The 23488-nt window shown below is 51.7% G+C and overlaps 1 protein-coding gene across 1 annotated transcript in view; it reads right to left on the reverse strand.

The window, feature by feature from the left end:
- Positions 1-23488, reverse strand: part of COL13A1 (collagen type XIII alpha 1 chain) — a 101205-nt gene that overhangs the window by 52534 nt on the left and 25183 nt on the right. Inside the window, exons 8-15 of the mRNA XM_049855801.1 lie at positions 23300-23326; positions 16659-16685; positions 16537-16563; positions 15679-15705; positions 13856-13912; positions 7464-7571; positions 4336-4362; positions 3475-3510 (exon numbers count right to left, since the gene is read on the reverse strand). Coding sequence (XP_049711758.1) covers positions 3475-3510; positions 4336-4362; positions 7464-7571; positions 13856-13912; positions 15679-15705; positions 16537-16563; positions 16659-16685; positions 23300-23326 — 336 coding nt within the window. The remainder of the gene's footprint in view (positions 1-3474; positions 3511-4335; positions 4363-7463; positions 7572-13855; positions 13913-15678; positions 15706-16536; positions 16564-16658; positions 16686-23299; positions 23327-23488) is intronic.

Genomic DNA, 23488 nt, shown 5'->3' on the forward strand with positions numbered 1-23488 from the left:
GGTCTAGCAGAAGGGGTGGGGAGCAGAAGCCCCTTGGTTCTTCATGAGACCCGAGAGTAGTAATGGGGCTGACAAGCCTGGGTATGGGTGGAAAAGGCTTGGACAAAGCCCAAGGAGGCCAAGCCTCCTAGAAAACCAACACCTCACAAACAGGGGGCTGTTCCTCTCTAGGGCATAGACAGCCAGCTCTGTCCCTAGGACGTTGGAAAGAATTTTAATCCAGTCTCCCATCTGATGATGGAAGCTCCTCTTAACACACCCTGGACAAGCATTTATCCGGCCTCTACTTGAACACCTCTGGTGACGAGGGGCTCCCTCCCTCCCAAGCACCTGTTACTGAGCTGACATTACCTTTTCTGTAGGATGCACCATCAGCCCTTGCTGTACCCTTAGTCTTGCAAGAGTGCTCTCCCGCTTCCGTGCTATAGTCCTCCTCTCCCTAGGGCGAACCTCCCTGGCTTGCCCCTCTGCCAGCAGGATCATATTGGTTTTTTTCTGCAGATTCAATGCAGCCAGGGTTGAATTACTCTCCCCACAATCTAACCTAATTGCCACACCCATAGGACCAGCCCTTCTATCATCGCGACAGCCCAGCCCTAAGCTGAGGCGTCTCCATCTGCAGGCCAACACCCTCACAGCCTCCTTCCTGGACAGACCAGGCTTCTGATTTGCAGCAGAGAACAGATGCTGGTCCTTGTCTGGATGTCCAGCCACGGCCACCGCCATGACCTCTGGGGACTTCTGCTGGCCCCGCAGCCCCTTTATAGCTTGAAAGAGGGAACCTGGCAGCTAATGGGAAAACCTACCTTTCGCTACACCAGGAGGCAGTAAATTTTGTGAGTCTGCATAAGTGGATGGAGGCAACCCTGGGGAGTATAATTTCCACTTCCTGACACAATACAGACTTCTCAGTTTATGCAGAACTAATTAAGGATCTCTCAGGTCTCACCGTTTTACTCGCCAAGCTCCCATAAAACAATGTGGTCATGGCAGCTGTCTGATTACAGTGTGTGAGGAATGTCCTTCTCTGTGTGACTGCTCCCCTTCCAAGATTCCTTCTCCTTCCTTGTCTTCCTGGGGCCTGTCTTCCTGCCTCTTTTCCGGATCTCCCCCCACCCTCCAGCCAGGATTGGGAGGACAGGATGGGCTCCTTGCAGCAGGTGGTACCGTGGGCAAGACTCAGACTCTGGAGCTGCCCAGACCTGGACTTGAACTCCTGCTCTGCCACTTACAAGCCATGAGATTTTGGGCAAGCCTCAGCTTCCTCATTTGTTAAACTGGAAAACACTAGTACCAGCCTCACAGGGTGGTTTTAGGATTACGAACAATGCAGGTCACATGGAAGGCCAGTGCCTGGCATATAGGTGTTCAGTAAGTGGTAGCTATTACTAGAATTATATTACTATAGTTATTGCAGAGGAGCCCTGGTGGCACAGTGGGTTAGAGTGCTTGGCTGCTAACCCACCAGCCACTCCTTGGGAAAAAGATTTACAGCCTTGGAAACCCTGTGACACTTCCATAGGGCCACCGTGAATCACAATGAGTTGGAATCAACTCAAAATGTTTCTTTTTTTTTTTTTTTTGTAATTATTACGGAGTACTTGGGTGGTACAAATGGTTAACGTGCTCTGCTGTTAGCTGCAAGGTTGGAGGTTCGAGTCCACCTAGAGGCACTTTGAAACCTATTAAAAAAAAAATTACCCACTGAAAACCTTATGGAGCCTCATCTATCCTGAGACCAGAAGAACTAGATGGTGCCTGGCTACCGCTAACAACTGTTCTGACCAGAGACACAATGGATGGCCCCAGATAGAATGGGAGAAAAATGTAAAACAAACTTCAAATTTCTCAAAAAGGTCAGACTTACTACACTGGTAGAGACTACAGGATCCCCTGAGACTATGACCCTGAGAGACCTTTTACACTTTTAACTTAACCTACTCCTGGAGGTCACCTTTCAGCCGAATAATAGCCTGGCTCATAAAATAAACAGTATCACCTGTGAGTACTGTGCTCCTTTAAATAATCATCTATATGAGACCAAACAGTCAATATTTACTCAAAAGTAAAGATGAGAAGGTAAGAGGAGGGGCGGGGAGGGAAGCTAGATTAATGGAAACAGAACAACCAAAATAGAAATAATGGGAATGCTGACACATTGTGAAAAATGTAACCAATGTCACTGAACAGTACGTACAGAAATTGTTAAATGAGACCCGAATTCGCTCTGTAAACTTTCACCAAAAATACAATAAAATAATTAAAATACAAACAAACAAACAAACCTGAGGTTGAAGTGCCCTTGGTACCTCTGTGGACAGAAAGACTTCAAAACAACAACAACAAAAAACCCAAAAAAATCCGTATGGAGCAGTTCTACTCTGACACACATGAGGTCGCCATGAGTTGGAATCAACTTGACGGCAGCTAGTACTGGTATAGTTATTGCAATGACCACCTCTGGGCCTTTGCCCAAATAGTTTCTTTATCTGAAACGCTACTTTCCTTCAAATTTGCTGGTTGAAGGCCCACTTAGATTAAAAAAATAGCCACAGTGTTTGCTACTCCTCCTTCACACTGACTCCCATGACCTGGCCATGTGACTTGCTTTGGCCAAAGAACAAAGAAGACAGGTGCAAGTGGGCACGTTGAAAAGTGCTTGTGCCCTGGGGCCCACTATGCTGTAAGGAAGCCTGTCTAGCCTCCTGGGGGATAAGAGGCCACAGGGAGGAAAATGAAGGCGCCCCAGCCCACAGCCAGCACCAACCACTACACGCATGCATGAAGACATTTTGGTCCTTCAGGTCTTTCCGTAGACCATCCGATACAACAGCATGAGTGAGCCCAGGTGAGACCAGCAAAACCACCCAGATTGCCAATCCACAGAGTCATGAGAAATAAGTCACTGTTTTAAGCCAGTAAGTTTGGGGTGGTTTGTTGCTCAGCAATAGATAACTGATGCACTCACCCATCTCTCAGGCTAAGCTCACAGGCGATCTTCTTCTAGAAGACTTCCCAAACTCCTCCCAACCTGGAATTAACCTCTCTGTCCCCTGCATTCACAGAGCACTTTGCTCTGGTAGCATTTTAGCAGTCTGCCTTCACCAGGGTTATCTGTGCAGGAATCCAGACTGGGACCTTTCCATATTTCTACCATACTCAGCATGGAGCTCTGCCCAGGTGGGGCAGATAGTGGCCCTGTCAGTAACAGACACAGCCACCCAGATTGGCGAGAGAAGATCCTTCTGGATCTGAGGCCCAGCTATGCCACTGACTTGCCCAAGGCCCTTGCCCCCTCTAAGCCTTTTCATCCTCAAAGTGAAGATACTAGCCCCAGTTGGGCCAAGCATGTGAGGGCCACGCTGGGGAGTGTGTGTGCAAAAAGGCATTGTGCATTGTCAAGTCTCAACCCTGTGAAGCCCCTTATGGGTTACCATTAGGGGCAGCTGGGTCCTCTTCCCACCTCCTTCTTACCTTCCGGCCGTGATAGCCTTGGATCCCAGGGTCTCCCTGGGGGGACAAAGAAAAGACCATTAGAGGGGTATTCCCAATCCCAAAATTTACTTGTGCTATTCCCTTACTCTCAAAGTATCCCTCATCCTCCCAACAACTACAAACCCTCCTGGTCCCTTAGCATCCACTCCAGCCTTCCCCGGCATGACAGCTCTTGAACCCTCTGAAGCCAATAGAGACTGTTCTACTTCTCAAAACAAGCCCCCGCTTTTCAGAGGCAGAGGGAAGGAGGGGAGAGAGCTAACTTGAAAGAGGCCCAGGAGACCTGAGTGTCAGTTTTGGTTCCACTACTGACCCTCTCTCTGACCTTGGACAAGTCCGTTTTCCCCAGGGCTCTGTGTCTACATCTATAAAATTTATAAACACTTATAAATGGCTGGGCAGGATCTGTCCTTTGCAGCCTCTCTTCCCCAGAGTCCCAGAATCCCCAGCTTCAAAGGGAGAGCCTGTGTGACATCTTGGGCTCTGGTAAAGTTTCATGAGAGACAGGATGACCCTGAAGGAGCCTCCCAGTTCTGACACCCTAGGAAACGCTGTTTCATGAGAACATTGTGACGATGTCCTGCACATCAGCCTTGAGTTTGCAACTAGACTGCTCTGCTCATACCAGCCACAGCACTGTCTCAGCCCGAGCACGCAATAAATGCCATCTTTGTGGAGGCAAATCAGTCCCTAAGAGGCAGGTGATGTTTTGGAACCAAGTCAAGCTTGATCCATCTCTGAGCTGAGACCATCTCAGCTCCTTACTCAGCAGCCCCCTATGCTGCCTCCCACCTCTCTCCTGCAGGGAGCACTCTCACCTATTCAACACAAGGCCCTTACCTTTGGTCCAGGAGGCCCAGGTAAGCCCTGTGGAAGCAAGAACAAGGTGATGGGAGATGTTTCCACTTGCAAATGGCTGAGGTTAATAGTGTTTATGGAGTCTCTGCGTGGTACCAATGGTTAAGCATTTGACTACTAGCTAAAAGGTTAGTGGTTCAAATCCATCCAGAGGAAGCTGGCAATCTGCTTCTGACGGGTCATGGCTTGAAAACCCTATAAGCAGTTCTACTCTGCACACGTGGGGTCGCCATGAGTAGGAATCAACTCAACAGTCACCAACAACAGCATTCATATTTACAGTGGAGGCTGGGAGAAGAGTAGCCCTGGATAGTTAGTTAATGGGGTTGGGACCAGGACAGAATGGACAAGCTAGAGAACAGATCTAGAGGACCCTGGAAGGGTGTCTGAGACCTGCTGAGGGCCCATAGCGACAACAGCCTGGTGTCCTCTTCAGCCCTATTGGAGCCACGGGAATCTCCACTGGAGTTGCCCACTGGAAAATAGTCAGGGGCATCACAGTAAATGGACAGTGTGGTTTGGTTCAGAGCCGCACCCACCCACCTCCTACCTGGGACCCCTGCCGAGAAAATCGACCATTCCCGGCATAGCCCTGGTTTTGCTTTTGGCCCTGGCTGCCTTCGGAAAAGCCTTCAGTCTCCTCTGTCTTAGACCTTCCTGCCCAGGGTGCAGTGACCGAGGCAGCCAGCCGTGGGGAGGTTGTGTGGGCTGGGGGACCTGCCTGCAGGAGCTCAAGGGAGAGGAGAGAGAGGGTGGGTACCACTGCAAGCTGGGGTGTCGGGCAGGCAGCAGTGTGGGCTGGAGGAAACCTAGGTGCCTGAGCCAGCCCTATCGCAATTGATTTAAAAAACCTGCTTCCACAGGGCATTCTCAGGGCACTGGAGCTATCCTGAGTGATATACCGCGTCGACACATGACATTAAGCATTTGTCAAAACCGTCAGGGCTGTACAACACAAAGAGTGACCCTCAATGGGAACTATGGACTTTAGTTAATAATAACGTACCAATATTGGTTCATCGATTGTAACAAATGTACCACAGAATTCAAGACATTAGTAGGAGAGACTGGAGGGCTGTGTAAATGGGAACTCTGTGCTTTCTTGACAACATTTCCGTGAATCTAAAACTGCTCTAAAAAAGAAATCTTTTTTTAAAAATTAAAAAAACAACATGTGTTCTGGTTTTTTTTTTTTTTTTTTTTCTTTGTAAACAACAAAAAAAACCACCTAAATTTGGCTCAGTGAGCGGGATCCATTGTATTTGGGGGAGGGCGGTCAGCAAAGAAGTTGATTTTGAACGCTTTTTGGTTTTCTCAGCTTGGTTTAGTTCCTTTGCCCTAAATTTCACTTCCTTTCTGGTTTTCTGCTTTCCTATCCATGAAACCCATGGAAGTGAGTCTGAGCCCTCTCCCTGCGGTCCCGGGAAGAAGTCACGGGAATATTTAAAATCTGTGGCTGGGTCAAGCTGGGCAGGAGGGCGGGTTCCCAGCAAATTAGGCTTTCAAACATCACACAGCTGGGTGCCCTGGTTGGCCAGGGTGTTCCCTCTTCCAGAGGGACCCCTGCACTGAGTCTCAGGATCAGCAGCCCAGGGGCCCAGGTGTGAAGCCAAGCGATCTCCAATGTGGCCATGCACATTGAAGGTTATTTGGCAGGGACTTCCCTGACCCAGAAACTCCACCTCTGGGAATCTACCCCAACGTAACAACCAGAGATGTGCACAAACAAGGATATATATCACAGAAGGGGACTCACTAACAGAGCCCCCCCGCCCGCGCCCCCACAGCCCTGAGGTCCCTCTCGTGGAAGACTCTTTCCTGACAGAGGAAAGGGCTGGCTTTACAACATTAAGTGATAAACTCTGCAGGGTACAAAACTGTTACTTTATTCAGGGCATTAACCCGTTTCTGCTGAGTCGACTCTGACCCCATATGTGTCAGCGTAGAGCTGCTGTTTTGGAAGTAGTTCATCAGGCCTTTCTTCCAAGGTGCCTCTGGATGGACTTGAACCACCAATCTCTTGGTTAGCAGCTGAGTGTGTGAACCGTTTGCATAGGGATTCCATTCAGATCATTACCAGCCTGGAAAATGTTCATGTGCAGATACATCTAAAGAGAAAAATGGACAGAATCTCCAAGATGCTAACCATTGTTGACTCTGGATGTGGAAAAATAGACAATTTTACATGTTTTCCAATTTTTTTTTTTCACCATGAATATATAATACTTTTGCAATGAGAAAGAAAAACATTATTTTTTATCATGGGGGGAAATATTAAAAAGCAAACAGACTTTGTCCTTAACCTTTGTCCCTCCAATAACATACAAAGTTAGCCTCATCTCTTTCTTGGTAGAAGACCCATTTTTTCCAAAGGAATCCTGGCACCTGTGGATTTATTCTCTTGCCCTGGTGCTTTGCTGTACTAAATTGGGTTGAGAAAGAGTAGGGTCTTGGCCAGGGCTTGGAAATGGGTGATCTGGGCTGCCACTGAGTTTGACCCGTAGCCTGCGTGTGTTCTGTCTGGGGTGAATGCGTGGTTGGCCTCACTGAGGCCCCTTCCCCAAGCTCAATGCAGGGTCTCCCTAGGCTGGGCAATAGCTGCGGTCGACCAGGCATCCTGCTTGGCTGGAATGGCTGGCAACAGTGTGAAAACCTGCACACACTAGGTAAGGTTCGCTTGTTAGGGACGCCAGGTGCTCAGATGACCCCTTGCCTACGTCCTTCAGGACCTACTACACCTGACTCAGGTTTTCCTAAGCCCAGGGGTCAGGGGACAACCATCAAAAGTGGCCTTAGGAACTTTCTTTCCAAGCTCCTCTCTACTGAAGCTGGGAAAGGGCAGCTGGTTAGTGATTTCCCCTGAGAGGCAAAGGCTGATGTTGAGGACGTATCAGCAACGTGTGCTTACAGAGCCAGAGCTCAATAGACAACTGTGACAGGGATGGGCCGGTCCTCGCATGGGCTACTAGGTCAGTGGACTTGTAAGATGTTTTTGCCATTTGGCAGGAACTCAAGTTCCTGTCAGTTATCCAAGTTTTGGATGCCTCCAGAGAATTCTTGGGACAAATCTTTAAGGACAGGAGGCAGTAGGTAAGGAGAGAGATACTTACGGGTGGCCCCATAGGCCCTGGCAGTCCTGGGTGCCCCAGAGGTCCACTTGGTCCAGGGGGGCCTGGTGGTCCTGGTGGGCCTTGGATGCCAGCCTGGCCCTGTTCACCCTGAGGTTCATGGAGACAAGTGTTAGAGAGAGGGCGCCCAGAGTCGTGGGCCAGTTCCCCCCCAGTGCCATGCACCCGGTGAAGGCTCTGGTGACTGGGGATGAGATGTGACGTGATGGTGGTGACTGCTGCATGGTGGTGACTACATGCAGGGGCTGGTGGCAGTGAGAAGAGAGCCAAGACATTAGGTCCCCAAGAGGAGGGGCTTCCAGAGAGGACTTCCTGCACAGAGGCTGGTACTGGGGCCACAGCATGGCTGTGGGTGGCAGAGGCAGGGGTGAGAGAGACGATCGCCAGCCGGACCACAAACCTGGTATGGGCCCGGTCATGGGGCTGGAGTCCAGCCCAGGTCATCTAAGGCTGGGCCTGCCTTTGCCCCTCTCTCTGTGTGGCAGTCACATCATCTCTCTAAGCCCCGGCCTCTCAGCCATAGCATGGGAACAATAGCTCCTGATTTCCTGTCTCAGCTATTCGCTGTCTTTGATTATCTTGCCAGAGGATCAGACAAAGTCCTTAGGTCAGAGGTCACACAATTTTCTGTGGCTCACTAAACAATTGGGCAAGAGATTTCATGTAAACATTTGGATTGGTGGCTTCCAATGAAGAGCTAGAATCCCTGGTACCTCTGGGCCCACATCCCTGGGGGCAATGATCAGCAGGATCTGCGTTGCGGCTGCCCATCCAGACAGGACATGAGCTGTCCAGCTGCCCTGACCCTCACCCTCCCTACCCTTTCTTACACATAGTCTGCTCTATCCCTTATGTGATCTGCCCGGCCTCGGAGGGCAACTGAGTTTGCAACCCTTGGCTTGGCTGAAATTGTTTTGAAATCGGAAAGCGTTTTATGCCTGTACAAGGCTGCTATTATTCTTCTCTTCCCCTACCCTGACTCCTCAACCAGCTGCTTAGAGCCCAACCTTTGCCACCAGGCCTGTGCCCAGGAGGGACCGAGAGCCCCACAAGGTAGGGGCAGCATTGTGTTCCTTTAGGGAGAGGAGAGAGCCTGGCCCATACAACCCCAGATACTGGGGCTGGGCAAGCCAGAGTCTTTCTAGGTCTTTTTAGCAGTGGCCGTCAAGTTGATTCTGATTCACGGTGACCCTGTGTGCATCAGAGTAGATCTATGCTCCATAGGGTTGTCTATGGCTGACTTTTGGGAAGTAGATCACCAGGCCCTGCTTCTGAGGCATCTCTGGGTGGATTTGAACCTCCAACCTTTTGGTTAGCAGCTGAATACGTTAACAGTTTACACTACCCAGGAATGCCTTTCTAGATCTAGGCAGATGAAAACCTACTTTGGCCATTCTTTTAATTGTCATTATGCTATTTTCTAAATGACAGCTCCAGAGACAACCTGGTGGGAAGGGGCCCACTCCTGTAGATGGGTCAAAGCAGAACAGCCTGGCAGGTGAGAGAGCTCTAGGCTGGGATGCAGGAGGAGGTGGGGTCCTGGAGTTCCAGCCCACTCTTCTCAGAGTGATCTCAGCAAGTGACTGCAATACTTGGGGTCTCTTGCTTTCCCATGTGAAAAAGGGAGCAAATGGAAGATCTGTTGTGGGACGTGGGAGGCAAACAGGAGTGCACAACCTCAGAACGAGAAATGTTAGATCTCAGCAACACCTGTTTGCACCATATCTTGGCTGGAATGTCCTAGCGTAATGCACCCAACAGTGACACTTGGGGGCCTGGGCCTCATCCTGCTGCACCCTCTGAAAAGCCGTGTTAGGGCTCAGAGCATCCACAGTAGAGGAGGCAGGTGCAGAAATTGCTTTGGTGGGTCCCCTGCCTCCAGCTCCCCCTCGCCCTCCCACCACCTAGCTTCATATTGGCTGTTGATAAGTCCTAGGGGCCGCTCTGATGGTGCCTCTCCTGAACCAGGGAAGCTTCATGAAAACTCAAGCTTCAAGAGGGGATCAGCACAGCCTTCTTTTCAGCCAGAATAAGTCTGATTAAGCCCGTCGAGTTCTCTGAGCACCCTAAGAATCCTTTGCATTGGTGCCCTGCTTTATACTCTTACACAGCATCCCTGCATTTTTGGCAAGGGGTGGTTCATAGGGAGGAGTCCTTGGCTGGTGCCAACAGTTAAGTGCTCAACTACTAGCCAAAAGGTTGGCTGTTTGAACCCACCCAGAGGCACCTCGGAAGACAGGCCTGGTAATCCGCTTCCGAAAGGTTGCAGCCTTGAAAACCCTATGGAGCACAGCTCTGCTCTGAGACATATGGATTTGCCATGAGGCGGAGACAACTCGACAGCAACTAACAACAACAACAATTCACAGGGCCAGGGAGGTGCCTGGTCTAAGACAAACCCCTAAGGCCCTTCCTGACTTGGAAATTCTAGAATCTTCCCTACAACACAAGTTCTATTTTACAGAAGAGAAAATCGAGGCTCAGAGGAGTTGGGCTCCCTGACCGAGGTCAAATGGAGAATTCAGGGTAAGCTAGGGCCCAAACTCAGAACTCCAGACTCAGTTCCTCTTCCTTCCAAATACCAACCCCAAACCAAACCCACTGCCTTCGAGTTGATTCCAACTCATAGTGGCCCCACAGGACAGAGTAGAGCTGCCCCATAGGGTTTTCAAGGCTGTAAATCTTTATGTAGGCAGATTGCTACCTTTTTCTTCCATGGAGTGGCTAGTGGGTTCGAACTGCCAACCTTTTGGTTAGCAACTGAGTGCTTAACCACTGCACCACCAGGGCTCTCTTCATCCCAAATAAGCCCCCAGCAAAAAGTGCTCACAGTTGAACCTTCTGTACTTTAGAAATGACCTCTAACACCATCTGCTAAGTACATCATCTCCCATATAGTTTCTTCTTCCAACTAACGTTAGACCCAACGTTTAAGCATCTCACGGAACCCGTAGAATCAATATCCGTTTATTGATAGGAAGTGGACAAGCCTTTTTATGGCCCAAGATGGCTGACAACACAAAACCCTTACTCTCCAGGCTGACCCCGCAGTAGGCTGGCTGGGACCCCTTTTCTTGTCCTCTGCTTTGGAAACCAGGTCCAGGCAGCACTGATTGCTCTGGTTCTCCCACCCCTTGCTCTTGGGAAAGGAGGCAGCAAAATGTAGTGGCCTGGATGGAGTCCGGGGCCTCTCAATCTCTTCATCTGTAAAGTGGCAACAGGAATTCCTGGTGGCCCAAAGGGTTAAGTGCTCAGCTACTAACCAAAAGGGTTTGAACCCACCCGGGAGCGCCTCAGAAGAAAGGCCTGGTGATCTGCTTCTAAAAGGTCACAGCCATGAAAACTCTGTGGAGAACAGTTCTACTCTGCAACACACGGAGTCACCGTGAGTCAGAACCGATTCCATGGCAATAGCTTTGGTTTTTCTTTTTTTTTAAAGTGGGGATGATGATGGCGGCACGTCCACCGCAGGGTGGCTGGTGTGAGGGCTACATGAGATAATCCATAAAGGATTCTTGCAATATGGCCTGGAGCCCAGCAAGGGCAGACAGTACAGCCAAAGCCCTAAGGTAGCTGTTGGTGTCTAGGCGAATGGCCACTTTGAGAGCACGTTCTCGGGTCTGATCTGGGCAGGGCTGGGTGGTAGTGGGGGCGGGCCTGCTTGGGTGAGTGCTCAGACTGCCCAGAGACTGTCGAGGATTTGGCCAACGTAACAGAATGTGCAGCCCCTGGGCTCGGGTACCACACCTCACACGTCCTTCTGTATTTTCAGCTGTTCGCTGGAGTGGCTTCTCAGCTGTGTTCCATCAGGGCCCTGGGCTTCTGACTGCTCCTGGGCTAGGTGGATGGTGGCTGCTAAGCCTGCTGCCAGGCTTTCAGAGAGCATCTCAGAACTCTGCCACTCCCTACATCCGTGGTCCTGGGGTTACTCCCTGGGCCACATAAGAAGGTTATGGGCAGGTGACAGCCTGGAACCATGCCTGGATCCCTGGGTCTGAGATTCCTTGGACAGCAGGGGTTAAGGTTGCTTGCTCTTCATGACCTTGTCCTCCCCCAGCCTCCCTGGCTGGAGGAGGAAGCAGTTTTTGCTCAGGATGATTACCCCAGCTGGTTGTGGACTACATTCCCTCTACAAATTCCCTTCTTCCTCAGAATCAGGTTACCGGGGATCAGATGCCAAGCTTTTTCAAAACAGGGACCAGTCCTGCACTTCTCAGCACAAAAAGGATGCAGGTTCAACCAAGAGGGCCCTGGATGTGGGGTCAGAAGACCTGGCTTGCCAGTTCCAGCTCTGCCTCTTGCTATTTTGTGCAACCTTGGGCAAACCAACTCACTTCTCTGAGCCTCAATTTCTTAGTCTCCAAAATATGCCTAACAGCAGTAATGGCTGCTGACGTTATATATAGCACTTAAACTGTGCCAGGCACTGTCCTAAGCGCCTCCCATATGCAGCAACAGCCCTATGCAGTATTATGGCAACCTATGTTTTTATGTTTTTACAGATGAGGAAGCCGAGGCACAGAAAGATGGATTAACTTGCCCCAAATCACACAAATAAGAGACACAGAAGCTGGGTACAAACCCCTGCACTGCAGTTTACTGGCTGTGTGACCTTGGGCAGCTCACTTATTCTCTCTGAGCCTTGATTTCCTCATCTGTAAAATAAGGATGGTTATGCCTAACTCATAAAACTGTTGAGAGAATGAAATAATAAAATCAGGCATGCAAATGTGGAACACACTCCCTGGCGATAAATGTGGCGGCTGTTAGGAACAGTAACAGTCATGGTAGTGGCTGTGGGTCTCCTGGGGCCTGGGTGTTGGGCTCTGTGGTCTATAGCATTTCTGGGTCCATTTTTGTCTAATTTAATGTAACCCAACCAGAGTGATGAAACCCTGGTAGTGGTTAAGAGTTTGTCTGCTAAGCAAAAGGTTGGCAGTTCAAATCCACCAGGCACTCCTTGAAAGCCCTGTGGGGCAGTTCTACTTTGTCCTATAGGGTTGCTATGAGTCAGAATCGACTTGACAGCAATGGGTTTGGTTTTTGTTTAACCAGAGTGAAGTTCTGGCTTCGTCTATAGACTCAGCTGGCCTGCCAGGGCCCAAAGGCTTGCCGAACCCCTTGGGGAAGCCACACCATGTCTTGGTAAATTGAAGTGTCTACCTGGAAGGTCCGCCTTTTTATGACTGAGGGCGGAGCCAGCCGCACTGAATTGAGGAGAGGCAGCAGCTGAGGAGAAAGACGAGTTGGAAGGCCAGAGGGCAGAGGCCAAAGATTGCAGGTGGTCAGAAGGATGTCGAAAGTCGCCAGGAAGGCAGGGTAGCCAAGATGGATGGGAGGAGAGGAAGAGAGAAAGAGATTAGCGAGCATGAACCACGAGGAGGGGAGGCATGGAGGGGCACTCTCACGAGGTTGCCCTTGGCTGGCACAGCTAGCCTCCGGAAGGAGAGGGCACACAGAACAGTGGCCCCTCGGCCTGCCTCTCCTCCAGGTGTCTGCCAGCAAGCCCCATCTGACTGGGAGAGTGGCCCTCCTTGGCTGGGCCGCCTTCCGCAGCCACACTGGGCCCGAGAGCCCCCCTGACCCACGGCCCAACATTGCACTGCCCACCCGCCCACCCGGGTTGGGAGCTGGGGCTGCTGGGCTGAGGACGGCCGACTCGGAGCCTCTGGCTAGGGAGCTGCAGGGCCAGCTAAATTGGCACTTGAAGGCAGGCTGGTGTGTGGCGACCTCTGGGTTCTTTTTTTGGTTGAACAAGAAGGGCTGGTGTCAGCAAATCTGGTGAGGATGGCCAAAGGCCATGCTGAGCCTGGCTCCAGGGGCCCAAGCCCATGAGGGTGTGGCCAGTGTGGGCACAAGCTAAGTTCTACTGAGGCCTCTTGTTCTGGGGCTGGAGGGCTTGGAAAATAGAGGCCGAGCAAAGATGTCTCTGAATGTTCAACCACATATTTTGGGGAGCGGGGTGGAGGCAGGCAACTTGCAATCACATTATCTAATGTGATTTTCATTTCTGGAAATTCTTGCTGCTTCCCATCCCTCTGCCCTTTGAAACGGAGCAAGCTGTGGCTTTAGGAAGCAGTTAGAACCCAAGTGAAAACAGATCCCATGTAATCAACCACTTGCTTTTGAAAGCGTTTTAACTCACACCAGGCCCCTGGGCTGGCTGTTAAGAACCAGGGCCACCTGGGCTGAGAACGCATCCAGTGACAGTCTTTCCAAGTCAGCTGCCCTCGAAGGCAGGCAGCTCTGCACACAGAGCCCCAGGGACCAACCCCACCCACCACCGCCAGGGCCCGAGGTGTGCAACGCTGGGCTTCGTGTCCAGGAGGCCTCTCGGCAGAGAGGGGCCCAGAGCTCATCCAGAGCCTACAAACCTTCAGGGTAATTATCTGGTTGGAGCGCAGAGCTGAGACAGTGCTGCTTAGGTGCTCCTGGTTGGGGAGGGGGTGGTGGTGACAGAGACAGGGCAACGGGGGAGAGTGAGTACCTGGAGGCCACAGGCACTGCTCTCCTTTCCCCACCCAGGGGGCTCCACCCCAGCTACCCACCCCTCCCCTCTCCCAACCTACCCTGGGGGTGCTGCTGGCTGGATCCCTTACCAGGCCCTGGAGACAGCCACCATGGCCATGCCTGAAGACCACCTACCCTAGAACTCCCTGCTTTTCTAGTCTCTTCTAAATAGAGGGTGTGGGCTGCTCTTGCCCCACCCATCAGCTGGCACCCCACGTGTACTCTCACCGCCACTAGACTTGTTCCCCAGACTGCCCAGGGAGCTTCTGGTGCCTCCCACCACTGCCTCCTCCTGCTTCTTCTGTTGGGCTGAGGGGTAGAGTGTCCTCCCCGACCCCAAGCATTCGCTCAGGACAGATGACACACGGCCAAAGCGTCTACAGTTGTATTTTTTGTGCCGGGGATGTTGTCTTTCTTTCGGGTAGCATAACAATCCTGTGAGCCCATCGTTCCAAATAAACACAGCTGACCTTCTATTATTGTAGCTGGATCATGCTGGCCGGAACACCAGGGCCCCTGCATCCCTGGAGCACATGCCTTCAACTGGCTGGCTTTGTCTGTGCTGCTGCCGGCACTCGTGCCCCCTGCCCAGGCCCAGCCCGAGGCCTCTCCCTGGCCCAGGAACCCAGGGTCAGCATCTGGCAAGCTGTCCAGCCTCCTGAGTAGCTGGACAGAGGCTGGACCCTGCTAGCCAGGCCCTCCTGGTGGCCTTCCTGGGTCAGGCTGACTCTGAGTCTGGATCTCTAACTGCTCCTAGGAGCCCCACTGTGCATGTGTATCTGGGCACAAATGAGGCCCAGGACAGAGGAATGGACACCTGAAGATGCCCGTCCTCCCTCCCCTGACTGCTCAGCTCTGAGGCTGCAGAACAACGGGCATTTCTGGTCCCAGCTCACAGGGGCCCCGCCCGAGGAGGCATGTACACCTTTCCCTCCGCCAGCCCCAGAGTGGCCCTGCTGAAGGTACACAAGTTTGAGGACCCCTAACAGGATGGCAGCAGTTTTTTGGGCTCTGTAAAAGGAAGGAAAAGGAAGGAGCAGGTGGGGCTGGAGGGGTGGAGGGCCATCTCTGCAACCATCCCCCTCCACCCTCTGCCCTGCCTGGAGAAGTGCTGCCTCTGTTCTTAAAGAGGCAAAGTCGAGGCTGTATCACTACCCTTGAATATATATAGTCAGCCCCAATTATCTCCACCATTGAGGTTTGGGCCATCTGAAGCAATGACTAACCCTAAAGTCCCTCCTATTGGAAGGGCAGGCAGCCAGGCACAGACACACAGCCTCAGACACATGCTGGGTGGGTAGGAGGTCAGACACACAGACTTGCCCAAGCCACATGGCCACATGGAGAAGGCGCTGCATGGAGGCCCGCAGCCAGGCACACACCCACAGGCACTCAAGACTGGCTAGGCAGCCCGGCTGCACACAGGCCGGGGAACACAGACACTGAGGCTGGTGGCACACAGCACACATACTGACCCACAAGGCTCGCTCCCAGGGAGACAGCCCAGCCAGCTGTCGGCTAGACAACCCACCACCCCCATGGACACCTCCTGGCTAGTTCTGGATTGCTAAGCCTGCTTCCTCCAAGCTCTGTTAGGTGCTGGGGATCCAGGGAGACAGGGCTGAGCTGGGTGCTGTGCCCCAGGGATGGAGCAAAGGGCCCTGCTCAGTTTCAGGGGTTCACTTACCCGGTGTGGGTACTCTCCACATTGACCCTGCGGAAGAAAGGGAGGGAAGAGGAGGGTGTTAGGCACTTGTTGGCAGGCGGCTGTCTCTTGGGGGCACCCTCAGGACTTACTGACGCATCACACATGCTCATCACCTGCCAGCCCAGCTCTGCTCCTGGTCTGAGCTCTCTGAGGCAGGAGAACTAATTCCCTCTCTTGCTCTTGGGTGGCAGCAGGAAGACAACCTCCAGGGCCTGCCTGGAGGTGATCCCACGGAACCTGAGGTAGCGCTCCATCATATACCACTTGCCATGATGGCAGAGGCAGGAGTTATGCTCCAGGCCTTGCTGGAGGTATCTTTCCGGGAAGTTCTATCCTCCGGGTGGGTCCCCTCAATAGCCCTGAACAGGAGCCGCTGGATGGGAACAGTAGACACCTAGGTAGGCTGTGGAAGATTCCTGTCTGAGCTGGGGGTGTCAAGCCCCAGTACCATCTGCTCAGGGGCAAGCCCAGTAGAATCTTTACCAGAAATTTAATGAGACAGAGAAAGTATGAGGACCAAGGTCAGGCCAATGTTATAAACTCACACCTCAAAATCCTAGAGGCTATGGAGGTGGGGTCAGTGGCCACTGTCGGGGTGGCAGAGGCGGGGCAGAGAAAGAGGCTGAAAAGGGCCAGGCTCCAGGTAGTCCCCTCCTCCCCCCAAAAGAGCGTTAACCAGAGGACATCACTCCCATTTCTCTTATACATACACTGTGGCACCACAGTGGGTTTCCGGAACTAAGGGCTCTGTTGAAAAACACCACTATGAACCCTTTTCTACCTGTTGGGAGGCTGTTCCCTGAAATGGAAATTCTGGAAAACATTCACCTGGCTTACCTTTTCTCCTTTTTGTCCTTGAGGTCCCTACAATGAGATGGAAATGAGAAAGTTAGAAAGCAAAGCTAAGGATGTCACAGCCCAAAGCATCTCCATGGGGAATATTAAGATGAGGTACCAACCGGCTGTCCTCGGGGGCCCATCAGACCCTGTGGGGAAAGAAACACACACAGGTCAGTGGTGGACAGAAGATGGGCCAGATCAGAGGCCCAGGCTGAGAGTGGGGATGCTGTGATAGGACCTGGGGCTTCTAGGTACTTTCTGGAATGCCTGGAATTCTGAGGCTGGTCTTCCAGTGCCTGAGAGATTCAGGGGATGTGGCCTTAGACACCACATCTCAGTCTTCCCTCTGATCAATGTGACCCTTTGTTCATTCTCCCAACAACTATTTTGGGCCCGCTATTTTTTTTTTTTTTTTATGTACAAGGGCTGCATCTAGGTGTCACGGGGATCCTGCCTTACTCACCCCTGTCTCCTCCCAGAGCCAAGAAACAGGCTGTTGAAAGCCCCCACAGAGATATTTGGCACATTTTATTTTCTGTACCCTGTGGCCTCAGTATGAAACCCATTGAGGCTGAGGGGCTTCTGGGACATGGGAAGCTGGGGTAGGGGTTCAGACATTGAGTGTTTTGGAGAAACCTTCAGCAGAGGAGAGGATGTAGGAAGTTGTCAACTTAAGCTGTGCTCTGGGCTCCTAAGAGGAATATGCAGGGCCTTGGGGCTTCCTTCAAGGCTCCCTCCAAACCCACTGCCGTCAAGTCAATTCCGACTCATAGCGACCCTATAGGACAGAGTAGAATTGTCCCACAGAGTTTCCAAGGAGCGCCTGGCGGATGTGAACTGCCGACCTCTTGGTTAGCAGCTGTAGTACTTAACCACTAAGCCACCAGGGTTTCCTGGGCGGTGCAAATGGTCTGTGTTCAACTACTAACCTAAAAGTTGATGGTTCAAACCCACCCCGTGGTGAGCAGAAAGACAGGCCAGGTGATCTGCTGCCATAAAGACTGCAGCCAAGAAAACCTTACGGAGCAATTCTCTGTAAAACATGGGATCACCATGAGTCAGAATAGACTAGAAAGCAATAGGTTTGGTTTGGGGCTTCCTTCAAGGTTGTCCTATCAAGTTTCCAGGGCTAAGAAAGGAGCCTGGGGTTCACGTAGCCTCTTGTTCTCTGAGGACACAGGGTCTGGCCATTTCTCTCAGGAGCCTGACCTCCGAGGCTGGTGTTGGGAAGGCCAAAAGAACCTCACGTCATGGTTGGTTTGGAGGAAAGAGGGAAAGGACAAAGAGTGACGGTTTTTAGTAACTGCTCAGAGGCAGGCTCTTTAGGCGTGTGTCGATCTCACCTCTCGTGTAGCTGCATGAGGAAGGTGCTCACATTGGCTCTGTCTCCCAGATGAGGTGAGGTGACCTGGCCCTGCACCCAGCGAGTGGCCACAACTGGGATGTGAACCCAGGTTTGTCTGACCACTAAGGCCCAGCTGTTCCTACCCATCATGCTCTGAGCTAGGCTGGACATCAGGGGGCTGGGCTTTTAGACTTGTTCTACCACTAACTCCTGGACAAGCAGCCCCCACCTGGCTGTCCTGAGGTCCCTTCCAGCAGCCACCTGCTGGGTCAGTCTCTTTGGGGCCATAAGAGCTCAGAATCCCATGGGCAGATTCCATCTGGGTGGACTGTTCTTGGGATGCTGAGAGGTGGGAGCAGTGCCTCTCGCTTGCTCCTGACTTGCCAACTGGACCAACCTCCAAACTGGCCAATTCCCAGAAGTTCGTCAGGAGGGGACAAATGGCCTTTGGGACAATCCGTGGCACCCCAGCCCACCTGGTTGATGGAGGGTTTAGTGTTCAAGTGAGCAGAACATGGTTTACTGACAGGGAACCAGGTGACCAGATACAGGGGACCAAGCCATCCACTCTCAGGATGGAGAAAGGAGTGTGATGGAAGAGCAGAGGGCAAGGGGCTGAGAAAAGTAACACCAAGGCTTTAGGATACAAAGACTTGGAGGGTTGAGTGCCAAGTGATGGCCCATGGGACAATCGTGGTCCCTTAGAGGTATTTTGTTTGCCCCACGCAGTTTCTTATTTTTAAAATTTCGATTAATTGTCAACATTTAAGAGCAAGGAGAGTGGAAATAAAATTATGGAGCTCAAGCTTCTCTTAAATATTTCAAGATCAATCACACGTGGTGCCCAGGGACTCTCACTGAGTAGTGTGGCCCCTGTAAGGCAGACCCATGCCACAGGCCCTCAATTATCTACCACCCCACCAACAGCTGAGGGTCGCCTGTGCATTCACTACTCTCGTCCCAACACCACCTGATGAGGTGGGTTTTATTTTTATCCTCCTTTTTTAGATGAGGGATGTTATAGATTGAATTGTGTCTCCCCAAAATGTGTGTCAACTTGGCTAGGCCATAATTTCCAGTATTGCGTGGTTGTTCACCGTTTTGTGATCTGATATGATTATCGTATGTGTTATAAACCCTAACCTCTATGATGTTAATGAGGCAGGATTAGAAGCAGTTATGTTAATGAGGCAGGGCTCAGTCTACAGGATTAGTTTGTATCTTGAGTTAATCTCTTTTAAGATCTAAAAGAGAGATGTGAGCAGAGAGGAGAAGGACCTCATATCACCAAGAAAGAAGAGCCAGGAGTGGAGTGCATCCTTTGGGCTCACAGTCCCTGTGCTGAGAAGCTCCTAGACCAGGGCAAGATTGATGACAAGGGCTTTCTCACAAAACCAAGAGAGAGAGAAGCCTTCCCCTGGCGCCCTAGTTTGGACTTCTAGCCTCCGAGGCTGTGAGAGAATAAATTTCTGTTTGTTAAAGCCACCCACTAGCAGTATTTCTGTTACAGAAGCACTAGGTAACTAAGACAAGAGACTAATAAGCACAAGTCTGTGGGTGGTGGGGTGAATTTGAATTCAGAGTCTAGGCTTTCCTTTACAGCACCTGTGTGGCTCCCTTGGCAGCTGAGGTTGGCACCCCCGACCTTGCCCAACCCTCCTGATTTTACAGAACGCTTTATTTTCTCCTTACGTCAGGCCCTTGAGGTAGGGCACAGGGCACAGGTGAGCCCCTTTTGACAAGTAATGACACAGGTAAAGTGCAAGAGTGGGAGACCCAGTCCCCAGTGTCAGACGCCCAGCAGAGGGGAAACCATTTGGGGAGATGGACAGCTGATATGCAGGCCACGAGAATTAGGTTAAACAGCAGTGTGGAATTAATAGCTCCTGGGTCCCCGTGCCTCGCCAAACAGGAGTCTAATGGCTCTGTAGCCTGTCAGATTTTGATGGATGACGATGAGGCCGACAGGACATCTATCATGCTGACGCGGGCTCATGGGAGAGGGGATGGCCCACCTTTTCCTCTGAGTTAGCTGGGGCCCCTGAACAGACAGGGAAGGCTCAGGGGCGTAAGTGGCGTGGGGTACAGGGATGGTGTGCCCAGAGTGAGGACAGGAAGAGGACTGCGTAGAAGGGTTCCTTTCCTGCAAGACAAAGGGCCCTTGCAGCAGAGAAGTGGTGTAGTAGAGTGGTAGAACCCCATCCCATAGATTTGAATCCTAGCTGTTATTTAGAGCTCGTGAGGCATCGGGCAATCAGCTTAAACACTCTGCCTTGTTTCCACTTTTGCAAAAGGGAGATAATAATCTGTTAACAGTAGAACTTCTAGACTAAGAAAGACTACGAAGAAAACCCTGGCGATCTACTTATGAAGAATCGGTCAATGAAAACCTACGGATCACGATGGTCTGATCCCATTGTACACAGGACGACCATAAGTCAGGGCCGACTCAATAGCAGCTAACAACAGCAACAAGGAGGGTTACAGGGCAGTGCCTGGTTAATGGCTGTGATTATTCCTGGAGCACCGTGGGCAGCCTTGGGGGAGAGGTCGGCTCCCAAGAAGGGGAAGGAGGCAGGAGGCTGAGGAGGGGCTAAGGGGTCAGCATCCCAACCTCCTGGCCTCTATAACAATGGCACCACGGAAGTTTCATCGTTGCCATTATTTCATGCATGGACACAACATTCTTCAGAACAGGGTAAGGGCAGCAAGAAATGCATTTGCAGTCAAGGCAGCTGTGATGTAGTGAAAGCGTGCTGGGAGACCTGGATTCCAAAGCCGGCTCTTCCGCCTGCTACTCCCAGTGTCTCACTGCTCCTTAAGGACTTTCCTGCCTCGGGACCTTTTAACATGCTGTTGTCCCAACCTAAAATGTTCTTCCCCCACCCCTTTTTTTACTTTCCCTTGTTTAAATCCTCATCCTTCAGGCTCCAGTTCAAAAGTCTCTTTCTCAAGAAACTCATCTCTGACCCTCAGCCAGAGGCGAGCTGGTTATCCTGAGGCTCCTCAGGGCACCCTACAATACCTTTTTGTAGTACTTATCGCAAAGGCAATTTGTTAATTATGTCTGTGACTATTTAAATGTATGTCTTCCCCATGAGACTGTGAGCTGCAAGATGGCAAGGACAGCATCTGCCTTGTTCTGCCTGTATCCCTAGCACCTGGCATAGGTGCCCAGCACATTTTAGACACTTGATAAAAAATGGGTTAAAGGAAGGAAGGAAGGAGGCAGGGAGGCATGGAAGGAAAGAAAGGAACAAGGAGGGAGGGAGTCAAGAAGGTGTAGAGGGAAGGAAATTGAGAACTGGGATTGAATCCTGTGTTGGCCACTCACTAGCTGTGTGATTTCAGGCAAGCTACTTAGAAGTACAGGATGCCTCTTAGAAGTGAGGATGATGAGACTTTCTTTGTCTCACATACTTGGGACATGTCATCAGGGGGGACCAGTCCCTGGAGAAGGACACCATGCTTGGTAAAGTAGAGGGTCAGCAAAAAGAAGGAAAAAAGAGGAAGACCCTCATGAGTTGGACTGACACAGTGGTTGCAACAATGGGCTCAAGCATAACAACAATTATGATGATGGCACAGGACCAGGCTGTGTTTCATTCTGTTGTACATGGGGTCACTATGAGTCGGAACCGACTGGATGGCACCTAACAACAACAACTTAGACTCTCTGAGCCTCAGTTTCCCCAGCTGTCGAAAGGGAATACTACCAGGGCCTGGAGAACAGGGTTGTGCTGAGGATTAAATGAGATCATACATGCAAAGTACCTAGTCAACACCTGCCACGTAGAAGCTAGCTCTGCCCTCACCTGCTATGGAACCCTTTGCAGCTTGGCTCCCCCGTCTGAGCCTCAGCCTGTCCATTTCATGCAGATCCAGCTGTCACTTATTGACAGTTTCTACATGGCAGGTGTTGGGCTAAGTACTTTACATGTATGCTTTCATTTAATCCTCAGCATAACCCTGTGCTCCAGGTCCTAGTAGTATTCCTTTTTGACTGCTGGGGAAACTGAGGCTTGGAGAGTCTAAATTGTTGTTGTCAGGTGCCATTGAGTTGGTTCTGCCTCAGTGACCCTATACACAACAGAATGAAACACTGCCTGGTCCTATGCCATCCTCACAATCGTTGTTATGCTTGAGCCAACTGTTGCAGCCACTGTGTCAATCCATCTCATCAAGGGTGTTTCTAGGGGTACAGCCTGGAGCCCAGCTGGTGCAGTGGTTAAGAGCTCCACTGGTAACCAAAAGGTTGGCAGTTCGAATCCACCAGCCACTCCTTGGAAACCCTATAGGGCAGTTCTACTCTGTCTATAGGGTCGCTATGAATGGGGTTCGACTCAATGGCAATGGGTTTCGTTAGGTTTTAGGGCTATAGCCCAGGTCTCTCAGCCCTCATGCCTCTTTCTCCTTTTCCATCCACATTATCCACCTCCCTCAGCTGGCAGGGCTCTGGCATCCGGCATCCTGCTAGCATCCCATGGTGAGTCGAGAGCATCTTCCCATCAGCACTTGGGGCAGCACTTAGGGCATGGCTCCTGCCAAACTCCACAGGGCAGGGAGAAGGGGAAGCCTGCCATGTTGCTCTCACCATTCAGTGACAAAGTCCAAATCCAACTGCCGCCCCTGTGGAACTGGAGCTGTCACTCACAATGTAGGGGTGACCTGGGACACGGGAGGCAGGACAGTGTTCCAGTCCAGGGCTGGCCCACTGGCTCCTAATGACCCATCGGTCCCTTCTGAGAACTGGTCTCCCTCACCCTGGAGTGGGAGGCTCCTGATAGGGGAGCGGAGGAGGCCTTTCCCTTCTGGAAGGGGCGGCTTGGGGACTGTGTAGGGAGAAACCCTCTCTCTCTCCCAAAAAAAAAAAAAAAAAAAAAAAAAAACTCGGCAGAAGGTAAGGGGCACGGAGGAAGGCAGAGCAAATGTCTGTTTTCCCAATGTGTCCAGTGGGGCCAGGACTGCCTGAAGTGTGGGTGGGAGAGCTCCTTGCGGTCAGGAACCCCCAGTGGCTGTAAGGCCTTGAGGGGGAGGCTGAGGAGGCATGGTGTCTCCTGACAGAAGGGCACCCTGTGCCCCCAGGGTGAGCACTGACTGCAAGCTGGTCCCCGACAGCACGGGTGAACGGCAGTTTGGGAGTGGTGGGTTGGCCACTAGCCTCGGTGTGGCACTGTCCAGTTCTGGCCTCTCTCTGGGCCTTCCTTTCCTCTGTTTCCCAATGGAGAAGCCCCTGCCTGTGCTCATGTGAGGATCTAGTGGGGTGCGGGTGTACACAGCTGGGGGTGTGACCCCGAGGGGCAGTCCCTCCACTGGTCACTGTGAGGCCCTGGCTGGGTGGTGCTTGGCTGTGGTCCAGGAGGGCCCGGTGGACCCCTACCTGTTCCCCGAAAGGCAGGAAAGCTGGGGTCTTACCATCTCCCCTTTAGGTCCTGGGTGGCCCTGGAAGAGAAGAAAATAAGTGCCAGGTAAGTGTCACCTGCACCTAGCAGCCCCCGGCTCATCCTCTGCCCTGCCCCGTTGCTCCTCCTCTCATCACTGCTTGCCCTATTTGTTCCTTTCTTTCCTTTTTGATGCGTTTTCTCACTCACCTGCCCATCTGGC

The sequence above is a fragment of the Elephas maximus genome, chromosome 16 (genome assembly GCF_024166365.1).
Source record: "Elephas maximus indicus isolate mEleMax1 chromosome 16, mEleMax1 primary haplotype, whole genome shotgun sequence".
Classification (NCBI taxonomy): Eukaryota; Metazoa; Chordata; class Mammalia; order Proboscidea; family Elephantidae; genus Elephas; species Elephas maximus.